Source organism: Platalea leucorodia (genome assembly GCF_965183815.1).
Source record: "Platalea leucorodia genome assembly, chromosome: 2".
In the NCBI taxonomy this organism is placed as follows: domain Eukaryota; kingdom Metazoa; phylum Chordata; class Aves; order Pelecaniformes; family Threskiornithidae; genus Platalea; species Platalea leucorodia.
This window is the reverse complement of record NC_138824.1, coordinates 4,277,510-4,293,727: the sequence shown is the minus strand read 5'-3', so window position 1 is coordinate 4,293,727 and position 16,218 is coordinate 4,277,510. Positions and strand designations below refer to the sequence as shown.

The 16,218-nt window shown below is 63.0% G+C and overlaps 3 protein-coding genes across 3 annotated transcripts; 2 read left to right on the top strand and 1 right to left on the bottom strand.

Moving 5' to 3' along the window:
- Positions 1–3,628: 3,628 nt before the first annotated feature.
- LOC309599571 (mid1-interacting protein 1-B-like) lies at positions 3,629–4,420 on the bottom strand (the record flags this gene model as incomplete). The annotated part of the gene is made up of 2 exons (XM_082331119.1): positions 3,629–3,723; positions 4,001–4,420. One exon carries the CDS (start codon positions 4,418–4,420, stop codon positions 4,019–4,021), a length of 402 nt encoding a protein of 133 aa, XP_082187245.1. The 3' UTR covers positions 3,629–3,723; positions 4,001–4,018.
- A 3,127-nt stretch (positions 4,421–7,547) lies between these two features.
- On the top strand, positions 7,548–8,327 carry LOC309603822 (mid1-interacting protein 1-B-like; the record flags this gene model as incomplete). Its single annotated transcript, XM_082337689.1, has 2 exons — positions 7,548–7,967; positions 8,245–8,327. One exon carries the CDS (start codon positions 7,548–7,550, stop codon positions 7,947–7,949), a length of 402 nt encoding a protein of 133 aa, XP_082193815.1. The 3' UTR covers positions 7,950–7,967; positions 8,245–8,327.
- Positions 8,328–12,655: 4,328 nt separating this feature from the next.
- Positions 12,656–13,045, top strand: LOC309604568 (mid1-interacting protein 1-B-like; the record flags this gene model as incomplete). Its single annotated transcript, XM_082337979.1, has 1 exon — positions 12,656–13,045. The coding sequence occupies one exon, from the start codon at positions 12,656–12,658 to the stop codon at positions 13,043–13,045; it is 390 nt and encodes a 129-aa protein (XP_082194105.1).
- Positions 13,046–16,218: the final 3,173 nt, after the last annotated feature.

Here is a 16,218-nt window from a genome sequence, read left to right as displayed (position 1 = left end):
GCCCTTTGGGGGAAGAAGTTTTTCCCCATACCCAACCCAAACCTGCCCTGGCGCAGCTTGAGGCCGTTCCCTCTCGTCCCATCGCTTGTTCCTGGGGAGCAGAGACCGACCCCCCCGGCTCCAGCCTCCTTTCAGGCCGTTGCAGAGAGCGATGAGGGCTCCCCTCAGCCTCCTTTTCACAGGTTCCTCCCCACCAGAAGCCACTGCAGCCTGCAGCCAGCCCCTGGGCTGACAGCACGGGGGGCACCAGGCAGGGACAGAGCCAGCGCCAGCGCTGGGGAGGCTGGAAGGCGCCTCTGGAGGCGGCCGTGTCCAACCCCCGCTCCAGCAGGGTCAGCAACGGGACCGGGTCTGGTTGGGCTTTGGATGCCTCCGAGGATGGAGAGGCCACCGCCTCTCTGGGCTGCCTGTGACAGCGTTTGGCCACCCTGACTCTAAGAGAAAAGCAAGGTTTTTCTGATGTTCAGATGGGATTTCCTGCGTTTCAGTTTGAGCCCATCGCCTCTTGTCCTGTCGCTGGGCACCACTGGGAAGAGTCGGGCTCCACCGTCTCCACAGCCCCCATTAGCTCTTTATCCCCGTAGGCGAGATCCCCCTGAGCCTCCTCTTCTCCAGGCCGAACAGCCCCAGCTCTCTCAGCCTCTCCATCCTCCAACGCGAAACGCTTCAGTCCTTTCAGCACCGCCGTGGCCCTTCGCTGCCTCTCTCCAGTCCGTCCGTGTCTCCCTTGTGCTGGGGAGCCCGCGCTGGACCCAGCGCCCGGCTGAGTCCCGGCAGGGCTGAGCGCTGGGGAGGATCCCCTCCCTCCGCCTCCTCCCGGGAGGCCGGTGGCCGTCCTTGCCCGGAGGACGCCTTGCTGGCTCACGGGCAACTTGGGCAACCGGGGAGGCAGAGCTGGGGGTGCGGGTGTGAATTGGGGGTGCTCTCCCCCTGGCACCTGCACGGGCGGGCGATGGGCGGCAGCAGGGTGTACGGCGGAGGCCAGAGCACCCCCGAGTCCAAAGGCAGGAGAAAGGTGTTTGGAATTTCTTATTTGTTTAACATTTTGGGTGGAATCTGTGCTTTATCGCTGGTCTTCCTGAGGCTGAGCCTGCGTGCCCAGGTCACTGCTTTCTGGTTAATTCAATATGTCCATAACCAGGTAGAACTAAACCTGCAATCCTGATCTGCTTCAACGATGTGAACGGAAAAGTTCATTTCCCCGTGGCGGCTGGCAACAGTGCCGGTGCCCCGGGAGCCTTCCCAGGGCAGCACGGAGCCAGCACCCCCCTGCCACGCCGGAGGGGGCCTGATCTGCCCCGTCTGCCCTCGTGCTGCCAGGGTCCGGCGCTGGGTTTTTGGGGACAAAGACCTTTTCTGTAAACATCTCGCGTCTCTTATCAGCCACGTCCAACAGCGGTGGCCAGCAGCCGGGCACCGCCGGGGCTTGACGCATCCCGGGGGCGGCGTGATGCAATGCCCCGCGATCGGAGCAGGAAGGGACCTGGGGGTCCCGGGGGACTGCAAGTGGCCCAGACGTCCTCAGCGTGTCCTTCCAGCTGTCCCACGTCCCAGACCTCTGCTGGGAACTTCTTGCGTCTCTCATCAGTCAGGTTCAACAGCGGTGGTGAGCGCTTCACCCGATGTCCCGTTACGTTACTTCCCCGGGGCACCACGAGCCTCTCCAGCTGCCCAGCGCTGCCCAAGCCAAAGGCCGTTGCTGGAGGTGACCGCAGGCCTTCCTCGCTGTGACCGCCGTCTTCTCCAGGTGACACAGGTCCCGTCCTTCAGCTCCAGCCAGGTAGACACCAGAGGGACATCACCTCCTCCGCGGTGCTCACCTCGCGGGGAACTGATGTTCCTCCATTCCTCATGGTTCAGCGGAGGCAGAGGAGCTCCAAAGGTGGGCTGGAGACCTCACGTCCATCTTCCAGCTCCACTTCTCCCCTCGCCTGTGCTATTGCACCCCAGCTTGCGGTGGCATTGCAACGGGGACGGCTTAGGTGTCTCCCAAGATCCCCCTTGTGCTCCACTTTCTCTGGATAAGACAAGGCTGCAACCTCGCCAGGGTGAGGGACAACAGGAGGGCAGACCTACTTCAAAATCCTCGTGCTGGCTGGGAGCAGTCGTGTTTGCCCACGTTTTGAGGGGCTTGGTGCTCGGCAGCTGCTTTCATAGCAAAGCAAGCCTTTTGGGCGGTGGTGCAATGAGATCCTCGGGTCTCTGCAGCCACAGCCCCGGTGCTTGGGCAAGCCTTCCCCCAACCCACCGTGCTCTTGGGCAGCCCTGCCACAGCCATGGCTCGGGAAGGGGGACAACCTCACCCCACGGGGCTCCATGTCCACACGTCCCCAGGTGTCCCCATTTCATCCCCGGCTCTTCCTTCTGTCTGATCCCCCCATGTCTCTGCCTCTCCCCGGCCCAAACTCTCTGCGACCGTCCTTGTCCTTGCTCAAACCTGCCTGGCACTCTTTCAGGAGTGGGAGGGCTCCCGATCCAGCCCCCAGCTGCCATCCCCTCCCGGAGGGGTCCCTGCCGTCCTTCCCAGAGCCGCAGAGTTGCCGGAGCCCCTCTCCAGAGCCCTCAGCCCCGCACCGGCTCCTCAGCCGCTGGTGGCTGGTGTCCATGTCCCCGCTGTAGGGAGGATGAGGCGAAGCCGAGCTGGTCTTGAGAGCTGGGAGAGAAGTCCCGAACAGGCGAGAGGAGACGGGAGTCTCCATCATAACCCAAACCCGACCACGGGGTTGAGGTGCTGTCAGCGTCCCCGAGGGGCTGAGACCTGCAGCTCCGCTGCTGTTGGGGCCGGTCCCCAGGCTCAGCCCCGCTTGGGGCCGCTCCGGGGCAGAAACCCTGATGGGCAGGAGAAAGGTGTGGGGAGCTGTGGGGCACAGAGCAGCACCAGCCGCGGTGGGACACCCCCGGGGAGACTGTGAAGAGAACCCCGACCCCGGTGACTGTGTGGTGCGTGGGCTGATGTCTCCCTCCCTCCCTTCCGCGGGCACGGCAGCGGGGCGCAGGACAAAATCCTTCACTCTGGGGGTGGTGAGGCGCTGGCACAGGTTGCCCAGAGACATTGTGGACGCCCCATCCCTGGAAGTGTTCAAGGCCAGGCTGGATGGGGCTCTGAGCTCCCTGGTCTAGTGGAAGGTGGCCCTGCACACAGCAGGGGATTGGACTAGAGGGTCTCTGAAGGTCCCTGCCAACCCAAACCATCCCGCCACGCTGGCACTCTTTGTCCCTTCCAGCTCCCCGTGATTGCACGGGAAAGCCCCCTCCCAGCAGAGCCAGTGTCCCCCTGCCCCACGCCGGGGCGCTCCCCGGGGCTGCAGCCGAGGGAAAGCACCGCACCGACAGCGGCTTCACAGGGCTCATTTTATTAGCAAAGGTTGGGGAAAACGCCCCTCGGAGTCCAGGTACCAGCTGGAAAAGGGCTCGGCAGTCGCAGGGGACCGTCGGAGGTCGGGGCAACTGTGCAACGCCGCCGCCTTCGTGCCGCTCTTTGAAAATAAAGAGGAGGGCACGGGGCGTGCGGCTCTTCTGACGGCCCTCCCAGCACGACCAGATGCTTCTTCCTATGAGGATAAGGCACCATCTGGTTCTCCGGTGGTCCCAGCCGTCGCCGGCGTGCGGTGCCAGTGCTGGGAGATCAGCTGCCGCGGTGCGGGGAGGGCGAGCGGGGCTGGGGAAGAGGCCGCGACGGTCAGCGATGGGGATGTCCTCTCCTTCGTGCCACCAGCACCCGTCCTGCAACGGCAGCTCTCCTTAACCCCAAAGGCCATCCCAGGGAGGTACCTCGTCCACCGGCCCCGGGTCCGTAGACCTGAACCCCTGGCGTCTCTGCCCAGAGGGACGGGATGAATCCCCTCCTTCGGCATGGAGATCTGCAGCATTTGAGGGGACAGCCCCCATTTCAAGGCTGCTCCCAGGAGATCCCCTCCCCTGCAGTGGGGGGGACCTCCCCAGGGACGTCGGCCACCCCTTGTCCCGGTGCCCCGGGGCTCCGCGTCCCCGCAGCTCTTACCTGGCGGCCGGGGCAGGGTCACCAGCTGGGCTGCCCCTCGCTGGGGCTGATCTGCTCCAGGATCTGGCTGTACCTCCGGGTGAGGGCGTTGGTGTCCCTGGTGAGGTGGGTGAGGACCTGCTGCAAGCCGGCCAGGTGGTGGGACAGGCGCTCCTCCAGCTGGGCGTCCATGGTGTCGTCGTCGTCCGAGGACGCGTCGGCGTTGGTGCCGGTGCCGGCCGGGCTCTGGTCGGTGACGGAGGCCAGGCCTTTCTCCACCACGGGCTTGATGGCCTTGAGGAGCTGGTAGCGCTCGTAGAGGTCCGTGTGGCCGCCCGTGGCCGGGGCCGCCCCCTCCTGCTGCGGGAAGACCCCTCGCAGCAGGCTGGGGAACATCACCTCCTGCTCCATCTTCTGGGTGGCCAAGAAGTACTGCTCCATGGTCCCGCTCCCACGCCTCCGGCCACGCTGGTCTGGGCTCTTCTCGGGGTGCCGCCTGCTCCCCGTCCCCACCGAGGGCTTTTTATGTGGGGCCGGGGCACGTCCCTCCTCTGCTGTCCTCTGCTGCCAGCCCCGGGCCGGGCTGGACGGCCGCGGGGCCGGGCTGGCTCCAGCCCAGCTGGGGCTCGGCCACGCCGTGTCCCTGGCTCTGTGCAATCTGTCCTGGCCCAGCCTCCCCGTGGCCTTCGCCCGAGCTGGCCGGGGGTCCCGCTGCGTCCCCAGGCCGGGAGCGGGGTGGCGAGGAGGGGAGGTGCCCAGGGCCTCTTCTGACCCCCCAACATCACCACTTCTGGGGCACCGGGAGAGCGGGGCCAGCTCCTGTCCCCCGGTGCGGGCAGGCTGCGGGCAGCAGTGCTGCTGGGGGGCCATCACCCCTGCCCCCTCCTTGCTGCCATGCGCTCGGGACGTGAACCCTCCGGGGACATTGAGCAACCCCCGTCTGCAGACGTATGGAAAATGCCACTGGGGATGCGCTGCAAGGTGGGGGCCTGGGACACAGGAGCCAGCTGGTGCCCAGCCACAGGGGTCCCCAGAAACATCGCCTTCTCCTGGGCTCTTCCCCAGATGCGCAGAGACTGGGACAGGGATGACGCCATGATGTGAAACTGCTGCGGCCCTGGCACGGAGCTGTCACTGCCGGCGGGGGAGTGCAGACGGGGCCATTCCCCACTGCCCCATCTGGGGCAAAGGCCAGGGCTGGGCAGCAGCCAGCGCTGCCTGTCCCCGCGTGTCCCTGCGGTGTGTGGCAATCGGGGAAGATTGTTCTATTTGGGGAAAGGCCATGGGGTCCCTTGTCCCTTTTGCAACCCTTGGTGGTGGCAGCCTTCCCACCGCCCCGACGTGTCCCAGCCAGGTGCCCACGCTGTCGCCTGCCCTCTCCTCCCCAGACCTGTCCCCACCACCCCTCTCGTCCCTTCCCGGGCACCCCTGGCATCTCTGGGTGTCCTGCCGCAGGACCCCGCACTACGCCAAGGTGCGTGGGTGCTGCTGGCCCCATGCAGGCGCCAGCCGGGAGCTTGGCCACGCTGCGGGTCTGGGCCACTGCGGAGCGGCTGGGAGGTGCAGGGACAGTGCAGGGCTCCGGGGGCAGAGGGACGCAGGGGACACTCTGCCCCCCTGCTCCTTGTTTTGGCTTTGGCATCGTCCTCCTGAGTTGACGCAGCACCTGGGGCAGTGGGTCAGGGGGTTACGGGGGCTCTGCAGCCCCAGGTCGCTCCCCAGATCCCCGTCCTTGTGACATGAATCATTCCCAAACCCTCCCCGTGCCTCCAGGGACCCCATCAGCCAAAAACGGGCCCCCCACATCCCGCTGGGAGAGGCTGGGGGGAGCCACCGCTGCCAGCAGCGATGGCAGGAGTGGGAGAGAGGGGCTGGGGCTGGAGCCCGGCACAGCCACTGTGGGCCCTGAGGCCACTCAGGGACATTGGGGTCCCTGGGAGGTGCAATGAAATCCATCGGTCTCTGCAGCCGCAGACCCAGCATTTGGTCAAGCCCCCCCCCGATCTGCCATCCTCCTGGGGAGCCCGTCCCCAGCCACAGCTCAGAGGGGGGAAATGCCACCACACGTGTCCCCAAGTGTGCCCGTGTCATCCCCAGCACTGCCTGCTGTCACATCCCCCCGTGGCACCACCGAGAGGTGGGGGACTGAGGTGCCACAGCCCCGGGGTGCTGAGCACAGCCCTGCTCCAGGCTGTCCCCGGCCCAGCTGCCCCAGGAGAGGTGGAGATGCTGGGTCAGAGATGCCCCCGTGGGCTGAGAACGTGCCTGGGGAGGGACCTCACGTCCCACGGAGTCATGGCATCGAGCCCTCTCCCAGGGGCTGGCTGAGGTGGCACCTGCCCACGCGTCCCCAGGGCGAAGGACATCTCCCAGCAGAGGCTGATGACTGTCACTAGTGGCTGCAGACCAACGTGTCCTCCATGTACCCCACGGTGAGGCTCCAGCCTCGGGGGGGAATGCAGACCACCGTGCCCACCCTGGGGGACACTAGGACGTCCATGCACCTCCAGGAAGCTCCACGGTGGCCCAGGCGCCCCAAGACCATGGGGCCTGCAGCACCTGCCCACCTCGGTGGGGTGTTGGGCCACGCAGCAGGACACCCAGAAACGCTGGGGGCACCCTGGAAGGGACAAAAGGGGTGGAGGGGACAGGTTGAGGGGGCAGAGGATGGGTGGCAGCACAGGCACCTGGCTGGGACATGGAGGGGGGAGCGGGGAGAGCTGCCACCACCGAGGGTTGCAAAAGTGACAAGGGACCTTGCGGCCTTTCCCCAAATAGAACAGTTGTCCCCGATTGCCACACGTTGCGGGGATGGGCAGTGCCAGCCACTGGCCCAGCCGTGGCCTCTGCCCCGCGATGGGGGCAGCGGGGGAGGAGGTGGCCCCATCCCCGCTCCTCCGTGGGAAGCAACAGCTCCGTGCTGCGTGACTTTCCCATGGCAGCGTTTGGTCCCATCCCTGTCCCTGTCCCCTGTCCCCAGGATCCCACGTGGGACCCCGCATGGCAGTGCACCCCCAGAGAGATTTTCCACACCAGCAGCTGCCGCTGCCTCCAGGCCAGCAGTTGCAGACGGGGGTTGCTCAATGTCCCCCGAGGGTTCACGTCCCGAGCGCATGGCAGCAAGGAGGGGGCAGGGGTGATGGCCCCCCAGCAGCACTGCTGCCCGCAGCCTGCCCGCACCAGGGGACAGGAGCTGGCCCCGCTCTCCCGGTGCCCCAGAAGTGGTGATGTTGGGGGGTCAGAAGAGGCCCTGGGCACCTCCCCTCCTCACCGCCCCGCTCCCGGCCTGGGGACGCAGCGGGACCCCCGGCCAGCTCGGGCGAAGGCCACGGGGAGGCTGGGCCAGGACAGATTGCACAGAGCCAGGGACACGGCGTGGCCGAGCCCCAGCTGGGCTGGAGCCAGCCCGGCCCCGCGGCCGTCCAGCCCGGCCCGGGGCTGGCAGCAGAGGACAGCAGAGGAGGGACGTGCCCCGGCCCCACATAAAAAGCCCTCGGTGGGGACGGGGAGCAGGCGGCACCCCGAGAAGAGCCCAGACCAGCGTGGCCGGAGGCGTGGGAGCGGGACCATGGAGCAGTACTTCTTGGCCACCCAGAAGATGGAGCAGGAGGTGATGTTCCCCAGCCTGCTGCGAGGGGTCTTCCCGCAGCAGGAGGGGGCGGCCCCGGCCACGGGCGGCCACACGGACCTCTACGAGCGCTACCAGCTCCTCAAGGCCATCAAGCCCGTGGTGGAGAAAGGCCTGGCCTCCGTCACCGACCAGAGCCCGGCCGGCACCGGCACCAACACCGACGCGTCCTCGGACGACGACGACACCATGGACGCCCAGCTGGAGGAGCGCCTGTCCCACCACCTGGCCGGCTTGCAGCAGGTCCTCACCCACCTCACCAGGGACACCAACGCCCTCACCCGGAGGTACAGCCAGATCCTGGAGCAGATCAGCCCCAGCGAGGGGCAGCCCAGCTGGTGACCCTGCCCCGGCCGCCAGGTAAGAGCTGCGGGGACGCGGAGCCCCGGGGCACCGGGACAAGGGGTGGCCGACGTCCCTGGGGAGGTCCCCCCCACTGCAGGGGTGGGGATCTCCTGGGAGCAGCCTTGAAATGGGGGCTGTCCCCTCAAATGCTGCAGATCTCCATGCCGAAGGAGGGGATTCATCCCGTCCCTCTGGGCAGAGACGCCAGGGGTTCAGGTCTACGGACCCGGGGCCGGTGGACGAGGTATCTCCCTGGGATGGCCTTTGGGGTTAAGGAGAGCTGCCGTTGCAGGACGGGTGCTGGTGGCACGAAGGAGAGGACGTCCCCATCGCTGACCGTCGCGGCCTCTTCCCCAGCCCCGCTCGCCCTCCCCGCACCGCGGCAGCTGATCTCCCAGCACTGGCACCGCACGCCGGCGACGGCTGGGACCACCGGAGAACCAGATGGTGCCTTATCCTCATAGGAAGAAGCATCTGGTCGTGCTGGGAGGGCCGTCAGAAGAGCCGCACGCCCCGTGCCCTCCTCTTTATTTTCAAAGAGCGGCACGAAGGCGGCGGCGTTGCACAGTTGCCCCGACCTCCGACGGTCCCCTGCGACTGCCGAGCCCTTTTCCAGCTGGTACCTGGACTCCGAGGGGCGTTTTCCCCAACCTTTGCTAATAAAATGAGCCCTGTGAAGCCGCTGTCGGTGCGGTGCTTTCCCTCGGCTGCAGCCCCGGGGAGCGCCCCGGCGTGGGGCAGGGGGACACTGGCTCTGCTGGGAGGGGGCTTTCCCGTGCAATCACGGGGAGCTGGAAGGGACAAAGAGTGCCAGCGTGACGGGATGGTTTGGGTTGGCAGGGACCTTCAGAGACCCTCTAGTCCAATCCCCTGCTGTGTGCAGGGCCACCTTCCACTAGACCAGGGAGCTCAGAGCCCCATCCAGCCTGGCCTTGAACACTTCCAGGGATGGGGCGTCCACAATGTCTCTGGGCAACCTGTGCCAGCGCCTCACCACCCCCAGAGTGAAGGATTTTGTCCTGCGCCCCGCTGCCGTGCCCGCGGAAGGGAGGGAGGGAGACATCAGCCCACGCACCACACAGTCACCGGGGTCGGGGTTCTCTTCACAGTCTCCCCGGGGGTGTCCCACCGCGGCTGGTGCTGCTCTGTGCCCCACAGCTCCCCACACCTTTCTCCTGCCCATCAGGGTTTCTGCCCCGGAGCGGCCCCAAGCGGGGCTGAGCCTGGGGACCGGCCCCAACAGCAGCGGAGCTGCAGGTCTCAGCCCCTCGGGGACGCTGACAGCACCTCAACCCCGTGGTCGGGTTTGGGTTATGATGGAGACTCCCGTCTCCTCTCGCCTGTTCGGGACTTCTCTCCCAGCTCTCAAGACCAGCTCGGCTTCGCCTCATCCTCCCTACAGCGGGGACATGGACACCAGCCACCAGCGGCTGAGGAGCCGGTGCGGGGCTGAGGGCTCTGGAGAGGGGCTCCGGCAACTCTGCGGCTCTGGGAAGGACGGCAGGGACCCCTCCGGGAGGGGATGGCAGCTGGGGGCTGGATCGGGAGCCCTCCCACTCCTGAAAGAGTGCCAGGCAGGTTTGAGCAAGGACAAGGACGGTCGCAGAGAGTTTGGGCCGGGGAGAGGCAGAGACATGGGGGGATCAGACAGAAGGAAGAGCCGGGGATGAAATGGGGACACCTGGGGACGTGTGGACATGGAGCCCCGTGGGGTGAGGTTGTCCCCCTTCCCGAGCCATGGCTGTGGCAGGGCTGCCCAAGAGCACGGTGGGTTGGGGGAAGGCTTGCCCAAGCACCGGGGCTGTGGCTGCAGAGACCCGAGGATCTCATTGCACCACCGCCCAAAAGGCTTGCTTTGCTATGAAAGCAGCTGCCGAGCACCAAGCCCCTCAAAACGTGGGCAAACACGACTGCTCCCAGCCAGCACGAGGATTTTGAAGTAGGTCTGCCCTCCTGTTGTCCCTCACCCTGGCGAGGTTGCAGCCTTGTCTTATCCAGAGAAAGTGGAGCACAAGGGGGATCTTGGGAGACACCTAAGCCGTCCCCGTTGCAATGCCACCGCAAGCTGGGGTGCAATAGCACAGGCGAGGGGAGAAGTGGAGCTGGAAGATGGACGTGAGGTCTCCAGCCCACCTTTGGAGCTCCTCTGCCTCCGCTGAACCATGAGGAATGGAGGAACATCAGTTCCCCGCGAGGTGAGCACCGCGGAGGAGGTGATGTCCCTCTGGTGTCTACCTGGCTGGAGCTGAAGGACGGGACCTGTGTCACCTGGAGAAGACGGCGGTCACAGCGAGGAAGGCCTGCGGTCACCTCCAGCAACGGCCTTTGGCTTGGGCAGCGCTGGGCAGCTGGAGAGGCTCGTGGTGCCCCGGGGAAGTAACGTAACGGGACATCGGGTGAAGCGCTCACCACCGCTGTTGAACCTGACTGATGAGAGACGCAAGAAGTTCCCAGCAGAGGTCTGGGACGTGGGACAGCTGGAAGGACACGCTGAGGACGTCTGGGCCACTTGCAGTCCCCCGGGACCCCCAGGTCCCTTCCTGCTCCGATCGCGGGGCATTGCATCACGCCGCCCCCGGGATGCGTCAAGCCCCGGCGGTGCCCGGCTGCTGGCCACCGCTGTTGGACGTGGCTGATAAGAGACGCGAGATGTTTACAGAAAAGGTCTTTGTCCCCAAAAACCCAGCGCCGGACCCTGGCAGCACGAGGGCAGACGGGGCAGATCAGGCCCCCTCCGGCGTGGCAGGGGGGTGCTGGCTCCGTGCTGCCCTGGGAAGGCTCCCGGGGCACCGGCACTGTTGCCAGCCGCCACGGGGAAATGAACTTTTCCGTTCACATCGTTGAAGCAGATCAGGATTGCAGGTTTAGTTCTACCTGGTTATGGACATATTGAATTAACCAGAAAGCAGTGACCTGGGCACGCAGGCTCAGCCTCAGGAAGACCAGCGATAAAGCACAGATTCCACCCAAAATGTTAAACAAATAAGAAATTCCAAACACCTTTCTCCTGCCTTTGGACTCGGGGGTGCTCTGGCCTCCGCCGTACACCCTGCTGCCGCCCATCGCCCGCCCGTGCAGGTGCCAGGGGGAGAGCACCCCCAATTCACACCCGCACCCCCAGCTCTGCCTCCCCGGTTGCCCAAGTTGCCCGTGAGCCAGCAAGGCGTCCTCCGGGCAAGGACGGCCACCGGCCTCCCGGGAGGAGGCGGAGGGAGGGGATCCTCCCCAGCGCTCAGCCCTGCCGGGACTCAGCCGGGCGCTGGGTCCAGCGCGGGCTCCCCAGCACAAGGGAGACACGGACGGACTGGAGAGAGGCAGCGAAGGGCCACGGCGGTGCTGAAAGGACTGAAGCGTTTCGCGTTGGAGGATGGAGAGGCTGAGAGAGCTGGGGCTGTTCGGCCTGGAGAAGAGGAGGCTCAGGGGGATCTCGCCTACGGGGATAAAGAGCTAATGGGGGCTGTGGAGACGGTGGAGCCCGACTCTTCCCAGTGGTGCCCAGTGACAGGACAAGAGGCGATGGGCTCAAACTGAAACGCAGGAAATCCCATCTGAACATCAGAAAAACCTTGCTTTTCTCTTAGAGTCAGGGTGGCCAAACGCTGTCACAGGCAGCCCAGAGAGGCGGTGGCCTCTCCATCCTCGGAGGCATCCAAAGCCCAACCAGACCCGGTCCCGTTGCTGACCCTGCTGGAGCGGGGGTTGGACACGGCCGCCTCCAGAGGCGCCTTCCAGCCTCCCCAGCGCTGGCGCTGGCTCTGTCCCTGCCTGGTGCCCCCCGTGCTGTCAGCCCAGGAGCTGGCTGCAGGCTGCAGTGGCTTCTGGTGGGGAGGAACCTCAGCCAAGCCAGGGCAGATTCTGTGATACCAGAGGGGCTGCTTTTGGCAGCATCTTACAGGCTTTTATTCCTGCTGTCACCCCTCCAATATCTTTCCCTCTTGCTGGGAGTGTTGATGATTCCTTGCAGCCTGACTCCTTTGTTTAAAGTCCCCTTTTGTAATTCCCTGGTCACTATTTAATCCAGCTGATGGCCATCTTCCTCCTTTACATAACCAGTTTTGGGCAAACACCCTTCAGACAAGTAGCACCTGTTCATTATCACCTTCTTTTAGCAGGGGGTGTTATCAAGGCCGCTTGCTAAGGGTGGGCTCTGTGAGACCCCCAGGCCAGCCCTGAAGAAGGAGGGTGGCCAGGCAAGGCTCACGGGGGACTCCCCCTTTCTAGAAAAAAACATCACTTGGTCTCCTTCCTCCCTCTTCAAAACTGCCCAAATCAAGGTAGCTTTCCCATGGTGCTGCCTGCAGCCTGCCTGCACTGGAGGGCAGGAGCTGGCCCCGCTCTCCCGGGGCACTGAGGATGGCGGGGATGGGATAGGATGGAAGAGGCCCCGGGGCACCTCCCCTCCTCACCGCCCCGCTCCCGGCCTGGGGACGCAGCGGGACCCCCGGCCAGCTCGGGCGAAGGCCACGGGGAGGCTGGGCCAGGACAGATTGCACAGAGCCAGGGACACGGCGTGGCCGAGCCCCAGCTGGGCTGGAGCCAGCCCGGCCCCGCGGCCGTCCAGCCCGGCCCGGGGCTGGCAGCAGAGGACGGCAGAGGAGGGACGTGCCCCGGCCCCACATAAAAAGCCCTCGGTGGGGACGGGGAGCAGGCGGCACCCCGAGAAGAGCCCAGACCAGCGTGGCCGGAGGCGTGGGAGCAGGACCATGGAGCAGTACTTCTTGGCCACCCAGAAGATGGAGCAGGAGGTGATGTTCCCCAGCCTGCTGCGAGGGGTCTTCCCGCAGCAGGAGGGGGCGGCCCCGGCCACGGGTGGCCACACGGACCTCTACGAGCGCTACCAGCTCCTCAAGGCCATCAAGCCCGTGGTGGAGAAAGGCCTGGCCTCCGTCACCGACCAGAGCCCGGCCGGCACTGGCACTGATACAGCCTTAGATGAGGGTGCAGACAGCAGTCTGGAAGAGCGCCTGTCCCACCACGTCAATGGCTTGCAGCAAGTTCTGACAGACCTCACCAAAAACACCAACGCCCTCACCCGGAGGTACAGCCAGATCCTGGAGCAGATCAACCTCAATGAAGATCAGTCCAGGTCTTGAGCCTGCACCCCCAGCCTCTGAGGTAAGAGCTTGGGGAGATGCAGTGCCAAGGAGGAGCTGGCTTTGTCCTCTTGCCCCATCAGCTGGGCGGCTTTCCAATGTTTGCATCACACCCCCGGTCCCAGGAGTTATGAGTGTGCACTTCATTGCTCAACAGATACATCCTCCTGGATCTGTCTTTCTCGACTGCCCACTGGTGCAAGCTGTGCCACTGAACAAAGGTCACTTTGTGAGCTCCACGTTGTCCCCAAGACTCCCCAGCTTGCAGCATAGGCAATGTCTGGCTGCTGTTGGGCAGACACAAAAGATCCCAGGGACAAAAGGGCCACCTGGTTGAAGGACTCTGAGGTCTGGACTCCAGGAGCTGCCAGACACTGGTGCTCCAGGTGCTTCTCTTTTCTCTGTGATGGAAACCGCAACAGAGTAATTTTTAGGGAGCAATTTGGCGCTTTCAGGTCTCCAAATGTCTAAATTTGACTCACCACCTGCAAACATCTCAGATACTTCAATTCTCCCCTAGCCTGGGGGATGGAAACCCATTCTCCATGCTGGGGGACCTTCATCCCTGAGAACCCTTGGGGAGACATCCCTGTGCTTCACCAGAGATGGGGTTCAGGGCCAAGCTCCTTGCAGTGAAATAGAGAGTGCAGAAAGGTGACAGCAACAACAGGGAGCATTAACGGGAACTCTGCAATGTTAACCTTTGTTTTGGGGTAAACACGGCCAGGAAAGAGGATGTCCCAGCCAAACCGTGTTGGTTATCCCCACAGGGTGATCCGTCGTCCACAGCTCAGCAGCACTCTTTCTCCTGCGCCAAGTCCCACTGAGGAACGTCCTTCATGAGCAGCGTGGAGCTTGGCCATCTGCCCACCGGGCACTGCCTGTACCATCCGACTTGCCCTGCGGCCAATCCTGCTGACAACCTCACTGCTTCATTTCACCCCTGTCCCAGTGGGATTTCTGTGGGGCAGAAATGAGTGTTTCACATTATTGCTTTGTAGAAGGCATCTGTAACTTTGAAGCAATGCTTTTTTCTGCATGTCCCTAATCCCCCGCAACCGGTCTCTGATAATGTAATTGCTTCCCAAGGCTGACCTGAAATAAAACGCAAAGCCTTGTGCAAATGTGTCCTGTGTTTCCTACCAGCTGTCGCTTCTGTATCGCTACTGCACCCCAGCCCGTGCGGAGAGGGGACCTTGGCCACTAAGGCCACCCTCCAGTGCAGGGAGGTGAGCCAGGTTTCTCTGCTGGGGAGCGGGAACAGGATTTGCATTGGGATCAATGTTCCACCAGCCTTCTGGCTCTCACACCTTGTAAAAGTTTGGTGTGATCCTGCCATCATCCTGTGCTGGGTGCTGGGATCCCAACATGCTCCCCAGCATCCTTCCTTTCCTTCCCCAGCATCCCTTCCTCTCCTGGACCCCCAGCTTCTCAACTCCCCAACCCAACCCAACCCATACCTGCACATCCCTTCCCTCAGCCTGTACTCATCCAGCTCTTCAGACCCAGCACCATCTCCGCCACACACAGCCCTGGGGACAACCTGCCGCAATCCCCGCCAGCCCCAACAACACCGGGGGGCAACTCTGTTCCCTCCCCGCTTGGTCGTGGCACCCTCCAGAGCTGGGAGCAGAGGAGGAGGTGGGGATGCTCAGCTGGGGTGAGCGGGAAGGCAGGGCTTTGCTCACCTTCGATCCCTGTGAGCTTTGGGGGGAGCAGAGGCAAAGCCCTCGCTGGGTGGGCAGGGGCTGCAAGCCCTTCTCAGGGGTGCTGGGGCCCTCGGGACAGGCTGGGTGCCACCTCCAGGTGACGCCTTCCCTCCCAGACACACCACTCTGGGGAAGTCCTCCTGAGCTGGGCACTAGAGGGAGGTGTCCCCTTGCCTTTTCAGGCCATTTTAAAACAAATTCAACTGTTGAAACAGCACTGCTTTGACTGAAAAAACACTGGTCCTCCATCAGCTTTGCAGTTTGGATTAAAGAAACTGGAGATCTCTGCGGTGAGAGGAGGATTGCGACCATGCCCTGGGCTGCAGGCTCCAGCTGTTCCGAGTGTATTGCTGCACATCTCCAAATCTGCCGTATCGCAAGAGTGAAATAACATCCTTCAGATTGAAATCAGAGACTCATCAGCTCTAAAAGTCTCAGTCTAAAATGAGCAAATGTTCTGCAGATGGTTCCCCTGTTTCTGCCCATCACCTGGAGGCAGCTCCATGCCTTGCCATGGGTTCGTGTTCGTGTTAACGCCCACAGTGGAGCCCTGATCGCGCAGCAGCACTTTGAAGCTCCACAGCACTGTAAAGAAACAGAAAAGCAGGAACTCCAACCCTTGCTTTTAATTTAGTGAATCTCTAATAGCACAGAAAATAAAACAGAAAACTTATTTCACAATTTAACAATGAAATGCACTGCGGCTTCAAAGCATCCCCCCCACCACACCCTGACACCCTGAGCCATGGTAGATGCTATCTCAAAATCACTCACACTTAAATCTCTGCACAGTCTCAAAAACACCCCAGAAGCATCAACCGATGGTGCTGGGCAAAAGAAAAGACATATTCTTTTTTGCCCAGTTTTCCCATTTGTTCTCACCTTCCCTGAAACTTCGGGGACCTGCCAAGGCTGACTAGGTAAGACTGTGCCGTGCTGGGCAATGGGATTGGGAAAGCGTCTCAGCAAGGAAGATAACTCGAGCCTGGAGGTCCCACTATTGCTCTTCAGGCTTCTCTTGCTGTGGCCATGGGGAAAGACCCAAGGCTGGAAGACCCAGGTCTGTCTGTAGCCCCTCTACCAACCAGGCAGAGGTCTGGGAGAAGCTCCCACACCTCTGAGGATGCTAATGTAGGGGCTAGAGAGGCATTGCCATTTTAAACTGTTTGGTTGGTATTAAAGCTTTATAACTGGGCGTGTTTGGGTGTCTCTGATGGGTGCAGCAAAACACTGCAGCATCTCCAGCTCTCTTGGGCTTAATTTTTTCCCTGTGTGCATCCATGTGATTAGATGAATATCTAGTAATTTGCTTAAGAAAAAGACTTGTTGCCTCTTGTGACTAAGGGAATTATCTTAAAATGTGCTATGCAATCATTTCAAAGCTCAAAACCAGAATGCACGTGAAAAGGACTCCCGCATATACATGGGGAGGGGACAAAAATATTTGTAAAATACATATGCACA